The 24114-nt window shown below is 43.9% G+C and overlaps 1 protein-coding gene across 1 annotated transcript in view; it reads left to right on the plus strand.

Moving 5' to 3' along the window:
* Nucleotides 1–24114, plus strand: part of COL28A1 (collagen type XXVIII alpha 1 chain) — a 689953-nt gene that overhangs the window by 650865 nt on the left and 14974 nt on the right. Inside the window, exon 35 of the mRNA XM_086941924.1 lies at nucleotides 12942–13118. Coding sequence (XP_086798050.1) covers nucleotides 12942–13114 — 173 coding nt within the window. The 3' untranslated portion in view covers nucleotides 13115–13118. The remainder of the gene's footprint in view (nucleotides 1–12941; nucleotides 13119–24114) is intronic.

Consider the following 24114-nt stretch of genomic DNA (forward strand, 5'->3'; position numbering starts at 1 on the left):
CAGGCTTACCGACCTTGCGGATTCTCGTAGGGCAACTGTCCGTCCTTGCAGGTGAGTGACTGCTCGCTATGCAGTCCCCTCGATAGCTCGGACCGGACGGGTCCTCCTTTGCTTTGCTCTCGGGCTCCCGGTGCAGTTGCGGTCACGGTGTTCGGGCCAGCGGCGGCTGGTCCTCACTTTGCTTCTGCTGTTGCTTTGGGCCCCGGTCACGGTGGTCGGGAGGATGTTGATGCCTTAGAGGAGATTCCTCCGTCAGTGCTGCGGCGATGGTCAGCCCCCGCAGTCGCTTTCCAAGGGGGTAGCGTCCACTGGTCCTGGGACGCTGGTCAGGGGGCAAGCTCAGTTACAAGCCCTTGGAGATCTCTTTGCAGAGTTTGGCACAAGTAGCACAATAGTCTTTTCGTAGTCTTATTGTCTTCCTCTCCTTCAGCAGCAAGGCACCAGACACAGGCAAGAGTCAGCACCCTTCCTTGTCTCTCACGGTCCTTCTCGTAGGGCAGAGTCCTTCTGTGGCCCAAACCGGATCTAATTTTCAAGGAGCAGGGCTCCGTCTTTTATACGCCAATTCTTTTGTTCTCGCAGGCCAGGGGGGCCTTTGCATAGCCACTCTCAGTTCTGGAGTACCCCCGCGGGTGTACTCCGGCTTCTGCTTTCAGTGTGAGGGGCAGGCGCATCAGACGCCCCACAGGGGGTGGAGCCAGCATTGTCCGGACAGGAGTGGCCAGAGTACCTTGTTGATGGGAGCTTCGCCCGTCCTGGGCCAGGTGCCGGCAGAGTCATCCGCCGCTCCCCAGGAGGGTGGAGCCAGCATTGTGGAGGTCGAGCACAGTGACAGCTCGAGTCAAGAGGCACTCCTACCTCCCACTAAGGTGTAATCTGCGCATTCACCACCTGTCATCCCTCCAGCCCTGTCACTCACACATCCCAGACAGTCAGATACACACCAGCAGAGGCGGCTGAAATGGTTAAGCAAGCAAATGCTAACTTTCTAAAAGTAGCATTTGCAAACCCAGGATACTGAAATAAACTTGACTACAAGAAATATCTCATTATCCCGAGTTCAGGCATACTAAACATGACTCACTACCATGCTCCTTGAGCCTGCAGGGATTATAGGGTGTAATAATCCTCGCAGCTCAGTCTGGCCTAATGGAGCCGGTAGCCTTCAGTAGTGAAATACGGTCTTCGTTGTAAGTCACTACTAGGACATGCCACGCACATCAGGGCTTGTCCTACCTTGCACCTACAACGCACCCTGCCCGTAGGCCTACCATAGGGGTGACTAATATGTAGTCAAGGGAAGGGTCGGTGCTGGCAAGTGGGGACACTTGCCCAGCCAGCGTGACAGTACGAGACCGCACGCGGGTTCTGCGGTCGCAGTTCCCAGACACATCTTTACGGCTGCTTCGGTGGGTGGCGCAACCAGCGCTGCAGGCCCACCAGCAGTATTGGCATCTACAAGCCCCGGTACTCTCTTGTGCGCTTTACTAGGGACTAACAGTAAATCCAATGCACCAATCATGGATACCAATCGTATGTACAATTTACAGTAGGGAGCACTTGCACTGCGGCACGGATCAGCCGTGGCGCAGTGCCCTGAGTATCGGAAAACCAGCAAAACATCGGAGGCACATCAGCAAAAAGTGGAAGGGAGACTCACGCCAAGGTGCCAGGTCTAACAAAAAGCATATGCAATGATTTACAGTCTGCTGCCTGCGTGTCAAAAAGGTTTACAGTGTTCAATATAGCACAGTTTATGATGTATTTTTTACCATCCACTTAGCTGCAAAGCAACAACAGGGTCTTGCAACAAAGGCTGGTGCAAACCACACCTTAAAAGGAAAGTCACATCTCCTAAAGTGCTTGAAACAATGAGTACATTGTCCCGGGATTATGCTTTTGTGCCCCAGGGGTCTGGGGTGACTGAAACTGAAATTATTTGGAGCTCATTGTGGGTAGCCCACCCCCCCCCCCCAAGTACAACCAACTTACCTGGTACCACTGTCCTCTTTTGAGTACATCCAGGCTATTATGCAATTTTATGTCATCGCCCTGCTGGCTAATGGGGCTGAGCCAGCCATTACACTCCCTTTAAAAAGGTGCTGTGGCCGCTCAGCTTTTCCATTTTCTTTTCTTTTCTTGAGAATCTTGTGGTGTTTTTTAGTTCATTTCCAGGTGCCTCGGCCTTAACTGGGATACATGCCAAACTTGTGAATGGGGCCACCAGGGAGCCCCACCGCCCTCCCGATCCTGCCCGGCTGGTAGAGTCTTTGAGTGCTATGAGGGAGCCGACTTACTTCTCCAGCCTGCTGTCAGTGTGGCTGGGAACTGCTGTGCACTCACTCCAGACACAGACATGGGGAGTGGGTGAGGCACACCAGTGCTCCTGGGGCGCTGGCTCTCCCCCGGAGGTCTTTTAAGCGCAGCACAATGTCACTCTGTTGTGATGAAAGGCACATAAACACCATATAATTAACTTAAGGTGCATTTATTCATAACGAAGAAGAGACCACAAACAGCCTCTTGCCAGATGCAGCTGGGCCAACTGTCCCTGATGCCAACAAGATGACATCACGCAGGAATTCCCACCACATCATTAAGATGGAGATTCCATGCAGATCTTAAAGGAACATAACACACTCCTCAATGCCCATGGGCACTGGCCCTCTTCAGGGGAAACGAGCATGTTGTGGGAGCTCCTGTGAGTGAAGTGCAGTGGCGGTCCACAATACCACAGGGTCACTTTCCCTTTTCGTACATGAAACTGGAACATGGGGAATCCCAATCCTGTCCTTGAAATGGTACACTTCCACTTGCCCTATGGCCTCTGATGCAATCCCGCTTACTATTTCCGTAATCTGGTGTTGTCTTGGAGTGTTGCTCACGAGCAGCAATTGCAAAGCAGGGTATAGCTGGCCAGGAAGAACCATTTACATGTTCTTTATGTTTTGCTCCTAGTGGTGTGCTCCATTCATCAGTGGTTTGGGATTTTACATTCCTGGCCTCTGAATTGCTTCAGATTTCTAGAGTATATTCTTTGTAAGTGCTCGCCCTTTAATGGGGGAAAGCTCAGGATCTGTGCATCTGGAATGAACAACCATGGAGACCCGGCACAATGCAAGTAAAACACTCTACTTTATAGAAAAGAATACTGGGTGTTCCGCCTCCAAACCTATATCACTGGTCTCAATGATGATATTGCTTAGAGTGCTCAACATTAGTCACTCCAGAATATCTTGTATCCATTCCTTACAGGTGGATTAATATAACACACACTTAGATCTTTTTTACGGCCTGTATTGGATTTTCATTGATATATATTCCTCCCTTTCAAGATTGTTTTGACACACATTTTTTTCCTAAGTCCCTTGCGGATATAACATACTCTGGTTCTCTATTAGATCAGGCACCTTTTAATGTATACGTATATTGTGACTTGTAACACTCCAACATGGTCACCGCTTAGCCGTGCCCCTCCGTTTGCTACCCTTCTAGCTGTCGAGTCCCTCCACAGTATGCTATAGTGACAGGCGCATGCTGTGACGTGCCGCTCCCACACACGAGGAGGCACGGCCGACACAGGATGCTATGGCGCAAACAGCAGATATTTTAGCGATGACCTCCCCTCCCGTGGCACCTCCGGGATTGGAGTGAGAGGTTAGGTCAGCCGGCAATTACCGCGCTCAACGCCATGAGAATATCTTCCATTTCCCCCTTTTTTTGGACTTTCTCAATTTGGGGCTTTATGTTGACTATACTTTGTCGGTTTCCAGAGACCACACACAGCACAGTTTTCCCTGCAATAACCAAGGGACCTGATTAATACTCAATAAGGGTAAGACATAGTGGATGTTTCTCTTGCTGACCTTCACCGTGCTTGACACTGAGTGTGGGGTGTCCGACATGTGTTCATTTTATGTTTGTCATGTCCAGTCTGTCACCACTGACAGTACCATGCACAGGGGCCACTTGCCATGATCATCCTGACATGCATCCATGTTGAATACTAAACACTGCTTTTAAATAATGCACTTACAATGGTAAGACTTGACGGAGATGGCTAAAATCAAATGCCTCTCTCACAATTTTCTTTCAGATCGGACTTCTTTTCCTCTCTTCATTATAGTTCTAGTACGGGACATTGACTCATCTACACTTCACAAGTGATTTATTCAATTGGGCACTTTACCAGTTTGAACACCTGTCCCAGTCCTCTGTAGATTAGAAAACTTGACAGTCCAGAAGAATTGCCACAGATCATTCATGTCTTCATTCAAGGCAAGGAAAATGTTGACCCTGACAGTATTTAACTTTATAAACAAAAAGGAACTTTATTTCCTGTTTAGTTTTACTCTGTATTTTAAACTTGACAAGAACCATTATTATAATAAAATAGTGGTATTGTGGCCCTGAGTCAATTTTAACATTTCACTCACTTCCCTTCCAATCTGCACCTTTCAAATACCCTCACTATATGCTTGCTACAGCATGTCATTCTATAAGATCTCCACCAAAGAGTCCCCGCAAGGGGCCACTTGGGCTCTGCAGCACCAGCCCAATGAGGAGCTACCCAATGATGAAGCATGCCACTCATTTGGGTGAGTGAGGGCTTTTGCTCCTGAATATTCACATTCCACCAAACACCACTACCATGGGTATACACTTGTGGTGTTCGCCTTTATGACAACTTTAGGAACTGCATACTCCTTGTATATTGACATGGTAAGAGTGTAACTCCACTCCAAAGAGGAGTTCATCCACGTAGGGCCCATCTGTCCTTGTCCTCTGCAGGTCTCAGGGCTTCTCAGAATTCTTCCTCTGTCATAAAAGTAAAGGTAGAGCGTTCTAAAAGGTGGACCACTCTTCTCAATCCAAAGATGTCACATCATGTTTTCACCCCTGTTTTAACCAACTGCACTGTGTTTTGGGGGTTTTCAAAAAATTGTAAATTCAAGCTTTGGTCAGCCACAGCACTTCAAAAGACTTTAGCTCCACCCCTACTGACACAGCAAGGTGGTTCCATCAATCCAAACATTAAAAAGAGAGCCTTTCCTGTGGGTAGAGACAGGGGGTCTGGCTAACAGGCATGTCAGTAATTGGGGGTTAATTAGCCCATACAGATTTCTCTCCTACTCTTTTCCTCTCCCAGAAGCAGGCTAATCCTCTCCAAAAGGGTCTATTGTCTGGGGGTAGGTTTAGTCCTACCTTGTGGTCAGCACTTCAATAACTTGGCCCAGTAGGGTAGTTTATAGTTTGAAACCCAATATGGATTGACTCAGTAAAATACTGCAACACCCAAAGTATTTGAAGGAGTGCAAATATGGCCAAATCAATATTACATTTGCACATGGGAGTTTTTTTTATAGCTATAGAAACAGATGTTAATCTTTTCTCCATGTGGAGCCAATGCGGAGTTCATATGCTGGTGCAGCTTTCACCTACAGGATGAATACAGCAAAGCAGTACAGACTTGTAATGAAGTACTACAAACTCATAGTTAGCAATACAGACTCACATTGCAGCCAAAAAACAAATGAGGATTTTTTTGGAAATGCCCAAATAAATTATATTTACAGGCCCAATCTGAAATAAGCTACCAGCACAGAGGGACGGAACTGAATTAGACAGTAGACTCACTCACTCAGGCCATGTACGGGTGCACACATATGCGCGCTGGTGGTCAAACCAGCACAGTGCCTACCACCCCAGCTGTGCAGCACCGGATCTTATTTTAGAAGGCAGACACTGGCATATAGTACTCAAGTCCATCTTAGCAGAGCTTACACTGAGTGAGACACAGTTAGTAGTACTAACTCTCAACAGAGGTTAAAAAACTCAGGTGGTCCAAAATCCAAAACTTTAGGATAGCTAATCGGGTCAGAACTGAATTCCTCGCACCATATTCTCAAATTTTGTTTTTTCCAGTTAGTTCCATAGCATCTGCAATGCCCCATTTCCATGTCAGCATATTTACCAGGTGTTCTATGTGTACTTCAGCCGGGTATGAGTTTATGACTGACCAGCTTAATCTGCATCCAGAATATCTGATATAACACACCAGTCAAGTCAACTGGAATTGCCTTATTGAGTCATCTGATGGAACATAAACTTTTTAGTTTGTGGCATCATTGTGCTCACAGCCAATCATCTAGGTGAAAACGTATTCTTTTAGCGTTAAGAATGTGTGATGACTTTGAATTGGTTGAGGAAATGTTGGTCAAGATTTACTGCGGAAGCGCTTGTTTATTAGGTTGGAAGGTGATCCTTTGTCACTACTTAGCCATCTGACCCTACCAGAGCCCTATTCAGGTTGAAGAGCATGATTAACCACATCAAGACGATCAGTGTAGATGGGCAGTCTCTGCCCTGGGAAGGCATTCCATGAGCATTGCGTGGGTGTTCCCACGTAACTCCCATGGATTTTGACTCATTCCCCGATTCACCAGAGGCGGTAGACCTCGGAATGTGCCAAAATGCTACACCTTCCCAGGTGAGGCATGTCAAAGGGGATATTTATTTATTTTAGTGTTTTATAAAGCACAAACTTGACCGGTGAAGGTATCAGAGTGCTTTATAAGGTTTACAGAGTAAACAAACAAAAGGCTTAGAAGTACAGAAGTATACAAAACGATTGGAGAGGGGCAGGGGTGCTAGACCCATAGGGGAAAAGAGGGACACAAGTGTATGGCTACAATGACAGTTAGAATCTGCAAAAAAAAAACACAGTTTCTTGGTGGAGTAAATTGGTGATCTGAGGTAAAGGCGATAGTCTTAGATTAGTCAGGCACACTGTGTTGGTTGAAGGCAGAACTTAGACGAGGGATTTACCCATGGGGAAAGTTTTGGCCTACTTTTTGAAGCGTGCTAGAGAAGGGATTCTTCTGATGGTGGGTGGGAAAGAGTTCCAAATTCTTGGTGCAGCCCCGGAGAAAGCCCGATTGTAGGTTCTTTTTTCCTGAAAACGGGCAGGTTGGAGCAAGAGGTCTCTGGGGGACTGGGAGTTCCTGCTTCCTCCAGATACCACTAGTGCCTGATAAGCCGGGGGGTTTGCGTATAGAGGCTTGTGTGTAATGCATGCCAGTTTCAGCTGTATTCTGGCCTTGAGGGAAGCCAGTTCAAAGCTTTCAGATGTGGAGAGATGTGGTCGAATATCCTAATGCCAGTAAGTAGTCTGGCGGCCGCGTTGAGGCAGGCTTTTAAAGTTGCCAAGGAGATCTTGGGTAATCCCGAGAGGGTGGAACAGCCATATTTCAGCCTAGAGATAAATAGTGCTTGGACTGCCATTTTTAGGTCAGGAGCATCGATGAAGGGTTTCAGCTTCCATAGGTACCTCAGGTGGAACCTGGCTGATTTAGCCATAGAGTTGATGTGGTCCCGGATGTTCAGGTTGCAGTCGAGGATTATACCCAGAGATTTGGCCGAGTCAACGATGGTCGGCGGGCAGGTTAAGGCTGTGATGGCCTTGATCCACATCTGAATCTCCGGGTTGGCTTTTGTAGAGGATATTAGAAGAAATTCAGTTTTCTTTGCGTTGAGTTTGAGTTGGTTAGAGGCGAGCCATTGGACGGTCAGTTTCAGGGCCTCATTCAGGGAGAGGATCTCCTCGAGCAATGAAGTATTAATGTGTATTTGGGTGTCGTCCGCGTTCATATGGTAGGAGATGTTAGCGGTACGAAGAACTTCGGTAAGCGGCTCTAAGTAAAGATTCAAGATTGTGGGGGACAGGGCTGAACCTTGAGGGACTCCAACCGTGACCGGGGTGGGAGCTGATAGGTTGCCGTTAATTAGGAATCTCTGTGATCGGTTGTGGAGGGAGGACCTAAACCATTCTAAGACAGAGCCATCCAAACCCATCCTGAGTTTGAGGCGTTCGAGTAGTCTTTCATGGTTGACCGTGTCGAAAGCCAAGGATAGATCTAGGAGGATTAGAAGGCAGGTGGTTTTGCCTTGGTCTAGGGCTAGGAGGGCATCGTCCACGATGTGGAGCATGGTAGTTTCAGTGGTGTGCCTCGATCTGAATCCAGATATATCTTTATTTCTCCTCGCTATTTCCTCTTTCTATGTGAGCTGCATTCTGAAGCACACTTTTAAAGGCGAACATGCCTCTCAGGATTATTTTTGTGCAGTAAGTTACCCGTTCCTGCACAAAAATAATTCTGATTACAATACAGGCACTCTTTCAAGATGGTACATGGGTGCTTGCGTTGGCGCTAAGCAGCCAAAATGGTACTAGCGCAGGAACAAAAGCCGGAATGTACTGTATTCTTTTAAATACGGTGCATTCCTGCCCTTTCAATGTCATGCAGCGCAGCAAGGTGACTTTCTGCGCTGTGCTCTGTGACTGCATGCCTTGCAGTTTTGCATGTGAGTCCTAATGTAGCACCTGAAGTTGTAAATGTCGCTCAAAAAAATCTGTCAAAGGTTGACATGACCAGTGTCACAGCGGCTTATTTCTGTATCTACCTGGTTCAATGCGCTTCACCTCAGGGTAGCATTTACCTATTTAGATTTTTAGCGTACCTTTCAGGGAGTACAATGATCCTTCAAATCGTGATTCACTCAACTGCATATAAAAACAGGCTATGCATAGGAAGTTGAATGGGAAGGGGGATCTCTTCAGAGTACGACATTTACAGATGAATCTGACAGCAGAGATCCAGTACCTTGTGTACAAGCCTCATCTGATGGAGGCTTCATGCAGGGACATCTTAAGGATTTTGGGGGCCCGGGACTGATCGTATTTTGGAGGCCCCTGTTTAGAACACCTTTGAATGTATGATCCAGTTTCAGCTCTTTCAGGCCATCTTTGGCCTGATCACTGACAGTGCACAGGCACATTCATCCAAATTCCAAAGTTGTTACATCTAATATTCAAGGACAGTGATTTGTGTTTTATTATTGTAACACAGCAGCAGCTCACTAATATTACTGCAATTAATCTCTGAGACAATCTCCCCTTTCTCATATGTGAGGTCCTGTTTTGATCTAAAGGAAACTTTTTTAATGGATGTCGCATGAAACATAAACACAACATTTCTCTGCAAAATCTCTGTAATAGACGCACTCATCACTCACATTAGAAATAAATTAAAGGGAAACAGTATTGAAAATAATCTGTGTAAGAATTATGGAAGGTAATCAGGGCAAGGCTGCAGAACAGAGCTGGGGGGGCATGAACGGCTTCATAAAGATTTCCAGATGTGTGATGGCTCAGTGTTGAGCTAATTCATGAAATGAATGTGTCTGCAATAAAAAGGGGGGCTACTTATGAAGGTTGTGTGTACGTGTGCGAATGGCGCAAAGCCACACAAAGCATTAGGTGATTTACCAACCATTATAAAAACCAGTAGTTGCAGAGCAAAAATGTACAGCACAGTGAAAGCATCTGAGCAACCCTTGTGAAACCTAAGCCAGGTTGTAAACTGTTCTCCAGCCCAACACGCACCTAGAAAAGATGCCTTCACACATCACACAGCTCCACTCAGCTGTTATTTTGTGGAGATGCTTCGTTACATATCACAGAATCATGGGATTGGCAAAGTCTGCCAGTGATAACATATTTTAACAAGTTTCAATTTCAGTAATTCGAAGATAATATTGAGAATGATGCTGCAATCCGTAGTGACATTTGAGCAGCCAGTAAATAAGCAACAATCAGAGATGCTGGTTTCCCTGCCTAGAATGCATCAACCCAGTGCTTTTACCAGTGTCTAGAATATAGAATGAAATGAGCTGGTTTTGCCGACTGTTTTTGACATTAGGAAATGTATATTTCACATCACAGTATACAGTTCTCACCCACTGTTTTTAGGTTTTGACTAAGGGCAGCTTTAACTGTGTGTTGTGGAAGACCTATTGTTAACAGAACCGATTGTTAACAGGCATATTTCTAACAGTTGTTTGGGTCAGTCCCTTACTCATGGTTGGACGGTTTTCTCGTCTATCCTACTTTCCTGCTTGGATGACTTTCCTCCTTATCCTTATGTTTGCCCCACCCAAGGAGTTTTTCATTTCCACAGTGTTTTGATTAGACGGCCTGCATCTATCTGTAGTGAACATCAAATCTTTCATTGCAGTATGTATGAGGGACTTTTTTCTCTCCTTCTCTCTCTTCCTGGTCTCTCTTCTTTCCCTGCTGCTCTCTTTATTAATCCCCATCCAAAGGCCATTGGTGCCTGACTCTAAACCTGCTTTGAATGACACCCACCACTCTATGGCCAGGAGGCTATCTTAAATGTTTTTAACCATTCCAATATAGCCACTTGCGCATACAAACACGTGCACTTGGCATGTTCAAGTGTATTTAGTTTTATTTAAACAAGCCCCACATTTGGCAGCCGCAGGTGCGCACAGATCCATGGCAAACCTCTTTAAATGGAGTTTCTTAAAATATAAAGAAGCACATTGAAAGATTTGCCACTGCAGATGCACACACATGCATCCACAGTGGCCACCTATCAATGGTTTTTCTTACACTTTAAGAAATTCCATTCAAAGATATCCGCCACAGAGATGCGCACCCCCACAGTAGCCATTTTCTAATGGCATCCACTGTGGCCATATAGGAGAAAGAAGTCAAGCATTAGCAAAGCCAAATGTTTCACTCCCGGGACCCATACATTTTACTAATGGGTGTGTCTGTATGCGTGTAATCAGCTTTCGACCTGGTAACGTACCCCTTCACCCTCCCTTCTCCATGAGTTACTGCATGCACTGCAGACATCACAGCTCAGAAAGAAGGAGAGGTCATAGCCTGCCCATGTTTTGAACCTGTGCTATCTGTAACAATTGTGTTATCTTGCAAGACCATGCCCTGTTACGGATGGCATAGCTCTCCTCTGTAGCTGTGTACAGGCTCAGAATGTGACTGTCACGTAACCCTAGATGATGAGGCATGTTTACCATTAGAGCCTCTGACTACTTGCCTACCCATCAAACCCCTGGGTGATCCACCTTACAATTACAGTGTTGATGAGGTTAGGTATCCTGTTTATATCCCTATCGGCTTGCAAGGGGCTCATCCTGTGCTCTGTGTGTAGTTGCAGCTCGCAATACTCGTGGGGGGTGGGGGGGTTTGGAGGGGTCACATGGGGGATCGCGCTGGGGGTTAAAAGAAAATCTTTTGAAAAACGTACCTGACGGCGTTTGACTTTTTCCTGCTCCTAAACAGGAACAGGCATGCTCCCTCCCCTCCCCTCCTGTAAGCCAATCACAACGCTGCAATGGCAACGTTGTGATTGGTGCAGGTAGCACCCAGCGAGGCGCCTGTAGGGAGGCCATTTTCTTTATGTAGGCTCCATGCAGGCTACATGGAAAAAATGTAGAGCGCCCATGACTGGTTTGCTCAGCCCCAGAGGGGAGGGATGAGGAGGAGAGAAGTGGCGAGGAGTTAAGTTGAATTCTATTTCTTTTTGCCCCTTTCCCCTCCTGCCTCTCTGCCCCGCCACCCCAGATCCATGCTAGCTGCCACTGGACGTGGAGCCTTTACATGAGCACCAGCTACATTACACAAGGACACATCAATTTTTAGAGACACAGGAAGATTCACTGATTTCCCCAGAATCACAGGATGTTATGAAATGTTAAAGGAATTTGTATAGCTCATGTAGACCACATGGTTTCATGGCACTTATAGAGGAAGTGAACTGCTGCTCATAAGATCAATCATTCATAGGCCTGAGAAAGCAGCCATGTTCTCAATCGTCTCTTAAAGTAAGAGTAACATGGAGATGCTCTAATGTTGAGAGGGCGTGCATTCCAAAACTAGGGGGATCCACCGGTTCTTTTCCACTTATAGGAGGGAATGGCTAACAGAGACAGATGGGAGGACCGAAGGGCCCGGGTGGGGACATACCTCTGGATAAGAGTGGAAATAAATTCCAGGCATGTGCCATGGGGTGATTTAAATATCAGGCATCCAACCGTGAATGCACAGCTTTGGGTTATTGGGAGCCAGTGCAGTTTCTTCATGAGAGGATGACATGGTGCCATCTTGGCTGGTTTTAAATAAATCATGCTGCCTGATTTTGCACTAGTTGCAGTCTTCTTATCAGCTACCCAGAAAGGCCAAAGTAAGTGGAGTTGGCATAATCGAGATGTGAGATTACCAAGGACATGATAACTTGGATGGCTGCTTCTGGGGTAAGGCATCTACTCATTTTCCTAATTTTACGAAGTTGGAAAAAACAGGTGGAAATCACCGTTCCAAAGTGGGTTTTCATTGAAAGGTCCATTTTGATTGTAACACCAAGGCCCTTTCATGAGGGAGAGGGAAGGGGGGGGGGGGGGCGCTCCCAACTCTGCTGGCCAGAAGATAGAAGTCCAAGGGTTTTGAGAGCCACCGGTAAGAATCAGGATGTTGAGCTGGCACTGAGACTCGAACCTAATTCCCGAGTGCAAAAGTCAACAGCTCTGGCCTTAATGCCACAGCCTCTCCATGCTCAGCGTTCCAGCTAGCTACACTTTGACATGCTGGTAACTGCAACATTTACTTGTTTGTATGTACATAGGTTAAAGTAAAACAAATGCTCTATGACGTGGTCTGGCCACGTCATATTGTTTTTTGGCTTTTTACTTTATGCTATGTAGCACAGCAGCTCACACAGCTGTGCAGCAGTTTTAAAAAACATTGTCAAAGCCACTAGATCTCGCATAGGTGAAACCTATTGGCTTTTCCAATCCTTGTTAGATGAGTGTTACTACTCGAATGTACATGAAATGTAGAAATATTTCTTGAACTTGGAGCTTCCCCTCCTCTCTGAAGATGTGTTCCTCTCTGTTTCTTTAGAGTGGGTTATGGAGTAGACACGAAGCAGCTTTATCAGAGAATCTTCTTCTAAATTAATCTTTAGGGAAGGAAATACTTAAGGGAAATAGCCCATTCTGTTAGGGGTGTGTGAAATAGAGTGCTAATGTCTAATATATGTGTTTATTTTGTTTAGCTCCCAGATGTTCAGAACCATTGAAACCCGGAGAATGCCGAAAATATGTGGTAAAGTGGTACTATGATAAGGAAGCAAACTCATGTGCAAGATTTTGGTACGGTGGCTGCGATGGAAACAACAACCAGTTTGAATCCGAACAGGAGTGTGTGGAATGGTGTGTCCGGAACTAAGCAAGTAAGTTACTTTGCAGCCTATGGACCAGAGACTACTGCATGCAGTGTGTTGATGCCTCTTCGGCGGTTTGCATGTTCACATCTGGTTTCTAATGATGCTTTGTATGTATTGCGAGTGAAGATGTACACATGGAGGTACCAATACTGCAGAGTTTGGCTTTGGTCAGATGGTCAGATGTGGTATTACTGCTGCATGCTCGTCAAGTTGGAATGAGGGATCATGTGGTAATACTGCACCCTCCCCCTTTTCTAGTTGCAAAAAATCAGATATTGCAGGGTTTCCCCACATAAATTTCACTAGGTTGTACCAGGCAGAATTGGTGTGCCCATTCTGAGCAAGTAGTACTCCCAATATTTCAAGTGGTTTACGCAGTGGTGTAGCATGGAGGGGGGCGTGCGAGTTTTGGGGGTCTCCCCCTCGCTGTTACCTGCGGCTGTCGCAGCAAATGCAGGGATAGCGAGCACCCCCCCCAAACCTGCGGCCATCGTGGGGCAGCAAATCCAGGGTCCGCCACAGGTGGCCAAAGGTCTAGCTAAGCCACTGGGTTAACGAGTAACAGAAAACAACTAGGGACAGATTTATCATCATGTGGCGCAATGCAACCCAGCAAGACAATTTGCAGTGCTGCGCTGCATCAAATGGAGAAAGCAGGTCCTCGGAAGCTTGTTTCCGGTCCGGGGAAGACATGGCTTGGCAGTTCGGGCTGGACTGTTCCCATGAGGCACAGGGTGAGACTGATTTGCATATGGCCATGTCTGAACTGGGGTTGTGGAGTTAGCTAAAGAACGGTGATGGATTAAACCCAAATCAGTTGACTGGGTGTGAGTGTTTGATTTGCTCAAACACTCCGTCCATCACCACCCCCTTTTGTACCGCTAAAAGCAGGAATCTGCCATAATTACTAACAAGGCGCATTCCTGCTTCTCTCTTTGTACTGCCGCACTGGTGGATACCAAGCGCCAACGCAGACACTCTTCCGCCATGGTGTAAGGATGCATGTATTACAGCCACGGTTGTTTTTGTGCAGGAAAGGACCCCTCCCTGCACAAAAAAACATTCCCAGAGGCAATTTGCTCTTTCTGTGTGCTGCAGAATGCAGCAGATGTAGAAAGATGAAATAACACGGAGAAATAAACATATTTCTCTTCGATATACCGCACCTGGAAAGGCATAGGATTTTGACGCATTCCCAAGTTTACTAGTTATATTAAATCTGGAAATGCACCCAAGCCGTAGGTTTATGGGTGAGAACACCCATGCTCCACCCTTGGGAAGCCTTCCCTATGCACAGTAAAGCAAGACAGCGACTTGTGCTGCATTGCGTTACTCCAGATTTGCTATGCCATGCAGAGCCATGCAAGGTGACTTGGCATGGTTTAGTAAATCTCACTGAAGCCCTTTCGTTGCGTTGCGTTGCGCTGCGCTTCGCTTCCTTGCTTACTCTAGATTTATTAAGCCACGCAAGTGGCTCTGCATGGCATATTAAATCTGATTTAAAGGCTTGCATTGCCTTGTGTCGCCTTATGTGAACCAAGGGCAATGCAAGCCTTTGATACATCTGGGCCCTAGTATCTATGAGCCCTTTTTTTAGGTCTTCATTCTAGGTGTGGAGGAAATATGATTCAGTCATAACAAGAATTTCTAGACGAATAAGTAAATCTGAGTTGCGCAGTAATGTTTTATGTGAAATTGCCACACTATCGGGGTGTTCTGGGTCGACTAATAAGGAATTACCAGCAGAGATCTATGCAATAACACAGATGTTTCCAACAATTCTCGGTTCCTTAGAGGATGAGTTGAAACAATGCAATAGTTTTGTATTCCGAAATTATCCATTCCCGGGTACACAATTTGTGATGAGAAATGAATGCCTACATTAGATAGACCACTCAGCCCACCCTAAAATCCCACGCCACACACACTTAATGGATAGTTTCTACGTTCATGCCCAGGCACAAAAATCTGAAATTGTGTCACAAAATAGGAAAATATTCTATATAACTATTCTACAGCCTACAATCTGGGGAAAAGGATTGCCAGCTCTTTATTCTGGGAAAGCTTTTAACAAGCAGCTTGTTCAAATATGCTTCTATGTGTACATATTATTCACTGGTACAGCACGTTTTTCTTGATAAATGTAGCCGTACTCTGGCGCATTTAATCATAAGGGGGTTGGTGACTGAATATAAGGGCAAACAGTTGTGGAGCTCTGTAGTTATTTGTTTAATGGGAACCAGGAGGATTCATTCCTCTGGGTATAGTGTGTGCCAATAGAATGCATTAACTTTACCTTTAAATCAGGAGCATATTCTGAAAAATCTTCATGAAGAGAGAGAGATTCTCCTTAAAATATTAACAGTACAATAAGCAGAGATTATCTCAAGCTGATAAAAAGAATAGCAGGTGTCCCTAGAGGCATGTTAGGCTTAGCTCATTGGATGGGGGGCTGCTTCATTTCTGGTGATGGGAGCAAAAATATGATTGACCTGCCCCTATTAGTCACTCTTTGTGTTCCCCCCACTTTGACTACATACAGCCTTATCACATCTGGCTGCTGTATTCGTATAGAAAAGTCTATGGGCCATATGTATCAACAGCTCCATTTGCGATTCTCAAATAGCAATTTTTTGCGAATCGCTATTTGAGAATTGCAAAATGCTATGTATGTAGGATTTGCAATAAATTTTGCGAATCCTACATATTCCTTAATTGCAAATCTCAAAGTGCGATTCGCAATTAAGGAATACCTCCCCATTCATTCCTATGGGCCTAGAGGCCCATAGAAATGAATGGGAAGACATTCTCAATTTGCGATTAGCAATTAGCAAATCCCAAATTGAGAATGCAATTTCAAGGGTGCAGGGGTGTCAAAAAGACACCCTGTTGCACCCCTGAAATAAGCATGGGTGCACATGTGGCGCACATACATGCCCTAAGGGCATGTATGTGCTTCATATTGCACTTTGAAAAATGCAAAAAAGTGCATTTTTCAAAGAAATCGCAAATTACCACCAACTTGAAGTTGGTGGTAATTTGCGATTCCTTAAGGCCAAATTGCACTTTTTTGGTGCTTCTTACATTGCATTTAAGGAATCGCAAAATTTGTGATTCCTTAAATGCAATCGCAAAATAAGGAATCACAAATTTTGCGATTCCTTATTTTGCACGCAGATTTGCCTCATACATACCATTTGGCAAAATTGCGAGCGCAAACGCCGAAATTCGCAGAATTTCGACGTTTGCGAATGCAATTCTGCTTGATACATATGGCCCAATATCTTTAATTGTTATATTTTTAGGGTGCTTGGCTAGTACTAATTGAATTGTTTAATTCGTGATGGCAGAACACTTATTTAAGTTGCTTTAACATATCACCCTTGTTAAATGCACCTCTCTTCTTTTGGCAATTGGGTACCTGATGTACGGTGGACCAGATTCACAATGGGCCTTCGCAGTCGGTGCGGAGGCCCTGTTTCATCCTAAAGAAAAAAATATGCAAATGATCAAAATGTTCTTATGGATAAAGAGACTGTTGCCTTCTCTACTGAAAATGATTAAACTATGGCAGCACGAGACCTTAGTTTCAATATGGTGTATGGTTCTCCACCTACGAAGCACACAAGATCTAGCTCCCAGAAGTAAACATGTTTCTGCCAGGCATCCTGAGAGTACTCTCCAAAGCTTATCACACATGGCAAGGCCTTCCTCAGAGAAAATGGCACATAGAACAAGAGCAGCAACACCAAAACTACGTTCCAGTTGAGAAATAAATATATTACAAAATCCAAACAGATTTGGGCAAAAATATTTACTAATTAAAAATATACCAACACATTTCAAATAGGACATGGAGATCAGTATTTATAAATAACACAGTAGGGAGCAGAGCAGAGTGAGGTTTGATAGTTTTAAGGATGCAAGGAAAATCTTAGCAGTGCTGCTTCAGGAGGAGTTTCAAGTATCACTATAAACAGAAAACTTCTGGGAAGATGTTCTCAACATCTGGCTTGAAGATAATCTCGACTGGCTGAGCCAGGGACAACCGAGAAGAGCAGAGCCCAAGCGTGGGAACACAGCTGCGGAGTGGTGCCCAAGCAGAGGCTTCTTCTCATCAAAAAGGTGCAAAGCCAGGCACCTGCTGCTCCTTTGGTGTGGCTTTTATAGACTGATGGGTCCTTAGATCCTGGGATACTTGAGTCTGCAGTAGTTCCTTTGATCCTGTTGTAGCCTGCCACTAAAATGGGGCATACAGTCACTGCACCTGGGGTGCTCTCACTGAGATAGAAGTGACTGTGCTGGTGATGGGAGGGGTGTTCCAGCTGTGCAGCACATGACAGCCAAACTCCTTGCCAGCATGACTCCTCTCACACCAGCGCAGATGGCATCCTGAGTGGCAATGCCCTGAGCAGTGTGTGGAAGGCGTAGGACTATTGCTGGATGGCACTAGGGGCGAGCACTTGTAACAGAAATCTTTCCTGGCTGCCACTGCTGTCAGGACAGTAGTATCAGTCAGGAAAGATTTCATCTAGGAGAAACTTTGATCACTGGAATTGAGACCCTTCTCATTGGAGGGGCATAGGTGGTAAAGTAACCAGGATCTGTGTTTGAGAAGCTTGCAGATTTCCATTTAGCTTGCAACAAATCTGCTGCATTGCAGATGAAGGCCTGATCCATCCTGCAATAGTTTTCATTTGTAGGATTTCTACAAAAGGAACACTGGCTCTGGGTCAATTCAAACCCACCCTCCTCGGATATCTTCCTGCAGTACACAGACAGTCCTTCTAAAAGAAGTATGGGAGATGAGTGTGCTGATTTATGCAAGAGGTGTCTTGGGTTCTCTCCTCGCGCACACATTAGCGATGGAGAAATACAAAATATTTAAACTAAGATGTATGCACTCTCAATTATTACTGATTTGTGTTGTTGGAAAACGTGTAAGGCTGTACACTGAGTTCATATGATTTCATTTCATAATACATATATGGTTTTTAAAACAAGTAACTTACTTGCTTAACGTTAGGCCTCGTCACACTATTAATACGGTTAATAAAAACATGGTACAAATATATAATAGTTCCTTCCCCTAAACATCAATTCAAGAAAAAGGTTCATTTACTCAAATCTTATGATTCTGGGATTCACATACAGATTTTCCCTTACCAATCCTTAGAATCCCTGGCCGATTGAATCTCTTTAGTCTGCAAAGAAGTGTAAAGGGATGTTCTTTATTTTCATACTTATGACAATTTCCCAAAGACCAAATACATCTCAATCCAAACGACCACTGACTACAAAGTAAAGTTTGAAATGTATTACAAAGCCAAAAACAACTGGACATACAAGCACCTCAGCAAGAGGTTCAAGAAATAAACTGGCACTAATACAAACATAATCCTACGCAGGAGTCTCAGACGACGAAGAATAAAAAGCAACGTAAGTTCAAGAAGCATTGAGCAAGCAATAACAGTTCCCACTGGAAGTCTCAACTGCATCTGCTCCAAAGGGAAAGAAAAGATTAGTCTATCCCTACACTAACTTTAAGGAGACATCCCTACTTAGCATATCTCCCAGGCAAGAGAAAAAGGTGTCAGCTGTGAAGGCTCCCTAAGAAGCACATTCACTTTTTCCAAGTAAGTAGTCCAAGCTACTGAGCTCGTTCTAATATGCTCCTTAATTTCTCCTGCCTAGTTCCCACTGAGACCCCTGTCTAACTGCATTTCCAATTGGACTGCCTTAGACAGGACCCAGTCTGACTCCAACTGACTCTAACTCTAACTCCAATTGCGACTGACTCTCCTCCCTCGGGCACTTTATCTAATACAAAATCCCAAAACAGTAGGCCCGCCCATGGCACACCTCCTTCAGGCAGGTGCAGCCCCTCGTACTTTTCCAGCACAGATCCATCTTCTTCCAAAAACCGTTGCTGTGTCTTTGGGTCCCAGGCACCTTCTCCGCCAAATGTTGCAGTTTTGCATACCAGTAGACTCCCTCCGTTCTCACCCGTACCAACCTAACTCCTAAAACAATGGATTATTCTACCTTACAAGCTATATGGACTTGTACCTGCAAGAGAAATGCATGAGAAACAATCTTGTACACGCTCTAAGTTACATTTCGAAATTCAACTGCGAACAGGAGCCTTTTCCCAAAGACAACATTCAACCTTGCCCTTCTAGTTATGCTAAGAGAACTACAGTTAGGCTTCTGCTGGCAATTTCATGTCTCAGGCCTTTACACTTTTAAATGCATTTCTAATACAACATAAGCATTACATTTAAACCATTCTAAAGCAATATTTCATTTCATTTCTACACATTATTCCTTCTCATATCAGCATCACGCATTTCTATAATAGGCAACCTATACGTGCAACTTTTAAAATGGCACGTTCAATCTAATGCAACATTTGAAACACAAAGCAATAATTTCTACATTATTTAAGGCATATTCTTGAACATGGCACTACATTAGTCTTCAAATGATATAAGCACACAACTACATATTGCACTGATCCCCGGCCTAGTACTACATTATAAAGTCACACAATAACATGGCCCTCTAAATATGCGAGTGCTGACTACTTGGGATTATGGTGCACCCCTACAATTTTCAGAATAACATGGTGCTCTATCATATCTATACCCGTACTGGGGTACAGGCACAATTTTTAAAGTCTTCGACACCTCCCACCATTTAAATGTCTTGCATACATCTGTAGAAACGTTATATCCACTGTGGTTTAGCCAAATTTATGAGGCAAATACTAACACTAAAAACATTCGCAATGACTCGAGAAGCCAGGTTTGGGATTGTCCGTATCTAGCAGATGTCATTTTTTGAGGAATTTTCCACCAGGAGATTAAAATAGTAAATGTATGCCCATATCATCATTCTGGTCATTTTCGCATGCTGGGGCTTATTTAAAAGTAGCCACACCCTACGAAGTAGTTTTACGTCATTGCTATCCTGTCATCGAATTAAATACCTAAAGCATTAACTTTGTCTTTACCTCAGTAATTAATTAGCCTACTTGTATTTCGCTACACCTTTCTTCTTCCTTTTTTCTGGCATATTTGGTGCCAAAAATCAAACACTTAAAGACCTGGACCATCATGTACAAAGATTCCATTTAAGGAATTGTAAATTGCAACTAATAAGGATTCACAATTTGTGATTCCTTAAATGGAATGTACAAAATGAATTTTTTAGAAGTGGTTGCAATTTGCGCACCGACTTCAACAAATCCATTACTATTTTTAGAACTAACATATGTACTAATATGGTGGTTCTCAAAATACCAATTTCTAATGGATTGCAATTTGACCTACCTCAATAATATGCATCAGGTAGGTTGTACATTGTCACCCACTACAATGGGCTACATTAATAGGCATGGTGGCCTGCTTGGGACAGCAGAGTACCATGTCTGTGATTTCTTTGAAATAAAGAAAACTTTCTTTTTTAAATGCAGCCCCGTTTCCTTAAAGGAAAAAGGTATACATTTAAAAAAGTAAAAAAACAAGCATTTGCAAAGCCCATAGATATCGCCTTGGAGATTATGGCCTCTATCTCTATCTTTTCCTTTTGTTCCTGTGGAGTGGAATTATTTGGCGTGGAATGAAATTATGTGGTATGGTGTGGAATTATGTAGTGTGGGGTGGAATTGAGGTGTGTGGTGTTGAATTGTGTTGCATGGAATTGTGTGGCGTGGAATTGTGTGTTGTGAAATTGTGTAACATAGAATTGTGTGGTGTTGATTTGAAGTATGTGGAGTTTAATTATGTTGCATTGAACGGAGTGGAATTATGTGAAGTTTAATTATGTTGTCCGGTGTGGAGTAAAATTATGTGACAAGGACCGGAGTAGCATTGTGGTGTGGAGTGGCATGGATTGGAATTTTATGTTGTGGGGTTGAATTATCTTTTGTTGGGTGGAAATGTGTGTTGTGTAGTGGAATTATGTGGTGTGGAATTATGTGTCATGGAATTGTGCAGTATAGATTTGTGTGGTGCTGAGTGGACATTTTGTGGAGTGGAATTGTGCTGTGTGGAATTGTATAGATTTGAATTGTGTAGTATGGAATTGTGTGGCATTTAGTGGAAATATGTTGAGTGGAATTATGTGGCATGAGGCGGAGTTCAATTTTGTGGAGTGGAAATATGTTTTGTGGAGTGAAATTATGTGGCTGGAAATTATGTGACATGGCGTGGAGTGGAAATTTGTGGAGTTGAATTATATGATATGGAGTGGATTGTAATAATGTGTTATGGAGTGTAGTGGATTTATGTGGTGGGAAGTTGAAATATGTGTAGTGTAAGTATATAGCATGGTGAGTAGTGGAATTGTTTCAAATGTAATTATGTGGCATGGTGTGGAGTTGAATTTGTGGAGTGTAATTATGTGTGTTGCTGCTGAATGGTTATATGTAGAGTGTAATTATGAGGTGTGGAATGAAAATATGTGTAGTGGAATTATCTGGAGTTGACTTGTTTTGTGTATGGTGTAAATATATTGATTATAGTGGAGTGGCGGTATATTGCATTGAGTGGTATTATGTGAAGTAGAATTAAGTGGCAATTGAGCATAGTGAAAATATGTGAGTGGAATTTGTTGAATTTTAATTAAGTGGAATTGTGTGAGGTTTTGAAATGTGTTGTGTGGAGTGGAATTATGCTCTGTGGATTTGTGTGTTAAATTGCATTGTATAGAATTGTGTGGCATTGTGTTGAATTCTGTGGAGTTGAATTATGTGGAATATAATTATGTAGCATGCAGGGGGTTGAATTATGTGGAGTAGCATTGTGTGGAATTCTGTGGAGTGGACAGGAACGGGTTGGCGGACGGGAGAAAAGAAGGAGGGATGGGGCAGAAGGGGATGGATTCAAACAGAAGCTTTCAGGTGCAAAAATAAATAATGTCAGCAATGCTTCTGCCCCTCCCACATCTTTACTGGATCCATTTGCCCCCTCCTTCAGTGTCCCATATCTTCTGCACCAGAATCGCAGACTCAAAGCCCCCGAGCTGGTCTCCTTTGGTCTAGCATAACCTGGGTTAGCATTTCTCAGTTTTCAGTGTCCCAATAAAAAAAACCCTCATTCACATGCAGATGGTAGAGGTAGCGGTATATCTTGAGTCTCCGCTCTACTGTTAATCACGTGACAGCATCATCATGGGGTTAGTGCTCATGCTTCCTCCACCGGGAGGTGCACCCCTGGTTAGTGCAGTAGTGATCAGGGATACTAGTGTCATAGGCTAAGGTGACTAAAAAATACTTGTACAGTCAGGTGTGAGTTTAATAGATCTGGATTCAAGATAATATTTAAAAGATTGGTTGTAGTGTGTAATGAGATTTGGTTACGGATCTCCCGCACTTAAAACATTGTTAAAAAAGGTGGTCGACATGTTTCAGCCCTTATGTTGCCTCTGTGGGTCAGGCGGGCTTTCTTCGGGACCAGGGTGGTAAGGTGTGGTGAGACTGTGGGCGTCTCTGTGTGTGATATCCTCAGGAATATTTATTCTAGAAGAAGTGTAAGGAATTAGATATATTAATCTGTTTCTGGTGAGGTCCAGCAGTACCTGTATAAATAGAAGTAGGGGGTAGGGAGAAAGGAACACAGCCAGATAGAGAAGTATGAAATTGGTCAGCTTCCTATCAGTGCTGTCTTTAGTTCGTGTATTCTTGTAAAGCAACAACATAAAAATGGCAATTCTTTATTGTGAGGCCACTTGAGATCTCTTAGGCAAAAAATCTCTCTCAGTTCTTTATACAGAGATGGTCAAAATTTTCACTCAAGAAAGTTTCATCTTAACTCATAAATATAAACGTAGCAAAATGTCTCTCTACGTTCTGTAGTTCTATGTAAATAATACTGTAGTGATTGGCATGTCCTGTTTCGTTATGTATGGCCTGTGACCTTGCTGTTATATTTGCTGCGTTGTTATGATAAAATCCATGCAACGTATAATATGTCTGACTATTGTTACTTCTAGGTAACCAATGGTTTCTCGCTCAATGCCCATGATTAATAGATGACTCTCAATACGGTTATCTGTTAGAACTAACAATCGCGTTAGCACACAGCCTGGTAGTGATATGATATTGAGATCTGTGCTATGCGTTATTATGATGCAACGTATATTGAGTCTAACTCTTGTTATTTCTTGGATCCCCATTTTTTGTTGTTAAATGCCCTTACATCCAATTTGTAAGACTAAGACGCAACTGCAGCAAACACAAGAGTACAAAAGGCAAGCAAATGATCTCTGTGATAAACTCAAGAACCGTGGCTACCCACAGAGAATCATTGATAAATGCAAGAAAAGGGCAAGAAACCAACACAGAGAAAATCTCTTGGAATCTACACAAAAACCACCGGAGAAAGACCTACTGACTTGTGTTACAACTTATAACATAGCTTCAAACAATGTAAAAAAGATAGTCAACAAGAATTGGAGAATTCTGACGTCCGCTTCTATAAACTGGCCAAAACCTAGAGGGCCTTAACTCCGCAGAGGAATGGCGTGGTTTTTTTCGCCACCCTTACACAGTAATTCAGACACGCTCAAATGGGTTCCATGTACAGTCCACTGATTTAGTAACACCGACAAATGTGCCTTGACAGACCACTATGATCCATAACACGATGCCGATGCTACGCTCAATTAACCTTCACAGTTCTGTCTGTAGTAACATAACAATATTACCACACATGCTGGCACCATGTAAATAGCAGGACTAAATGATATGTATGTATAATCTGTCTATGACAATGTTCATTTTCACTGGCTAAGCAAAGAGATGAATCCTTGCTATTATAGCACTACCATTGACCCGTATGTCTCTGTGTAATTGTCTGCCAATGATATGATATAACCACGGAAAATTGCGTGAATGGTGGTTTACGCTGTTGCCATCTGTCCGCAGTTTGTAAGTATGTTTGTAAATATGTCCGTACTGTGTCACATCTTCTGTTATTTCCATGCCGTGTACATCGCA

Source organism: Lissotriton vulgaris, chromosome 10 (genome assembly GCF_964263255.1).
Source record: "Lissotriton vulgaris chromosome 10, aLisVul1.2, whole genome shotgun sequence".
NCBI lineage: Eukaryota > Metazoa > Chordata > Amphibia > Caudata > Salamandridae > Lissotriton > Lissotriton vulgaris.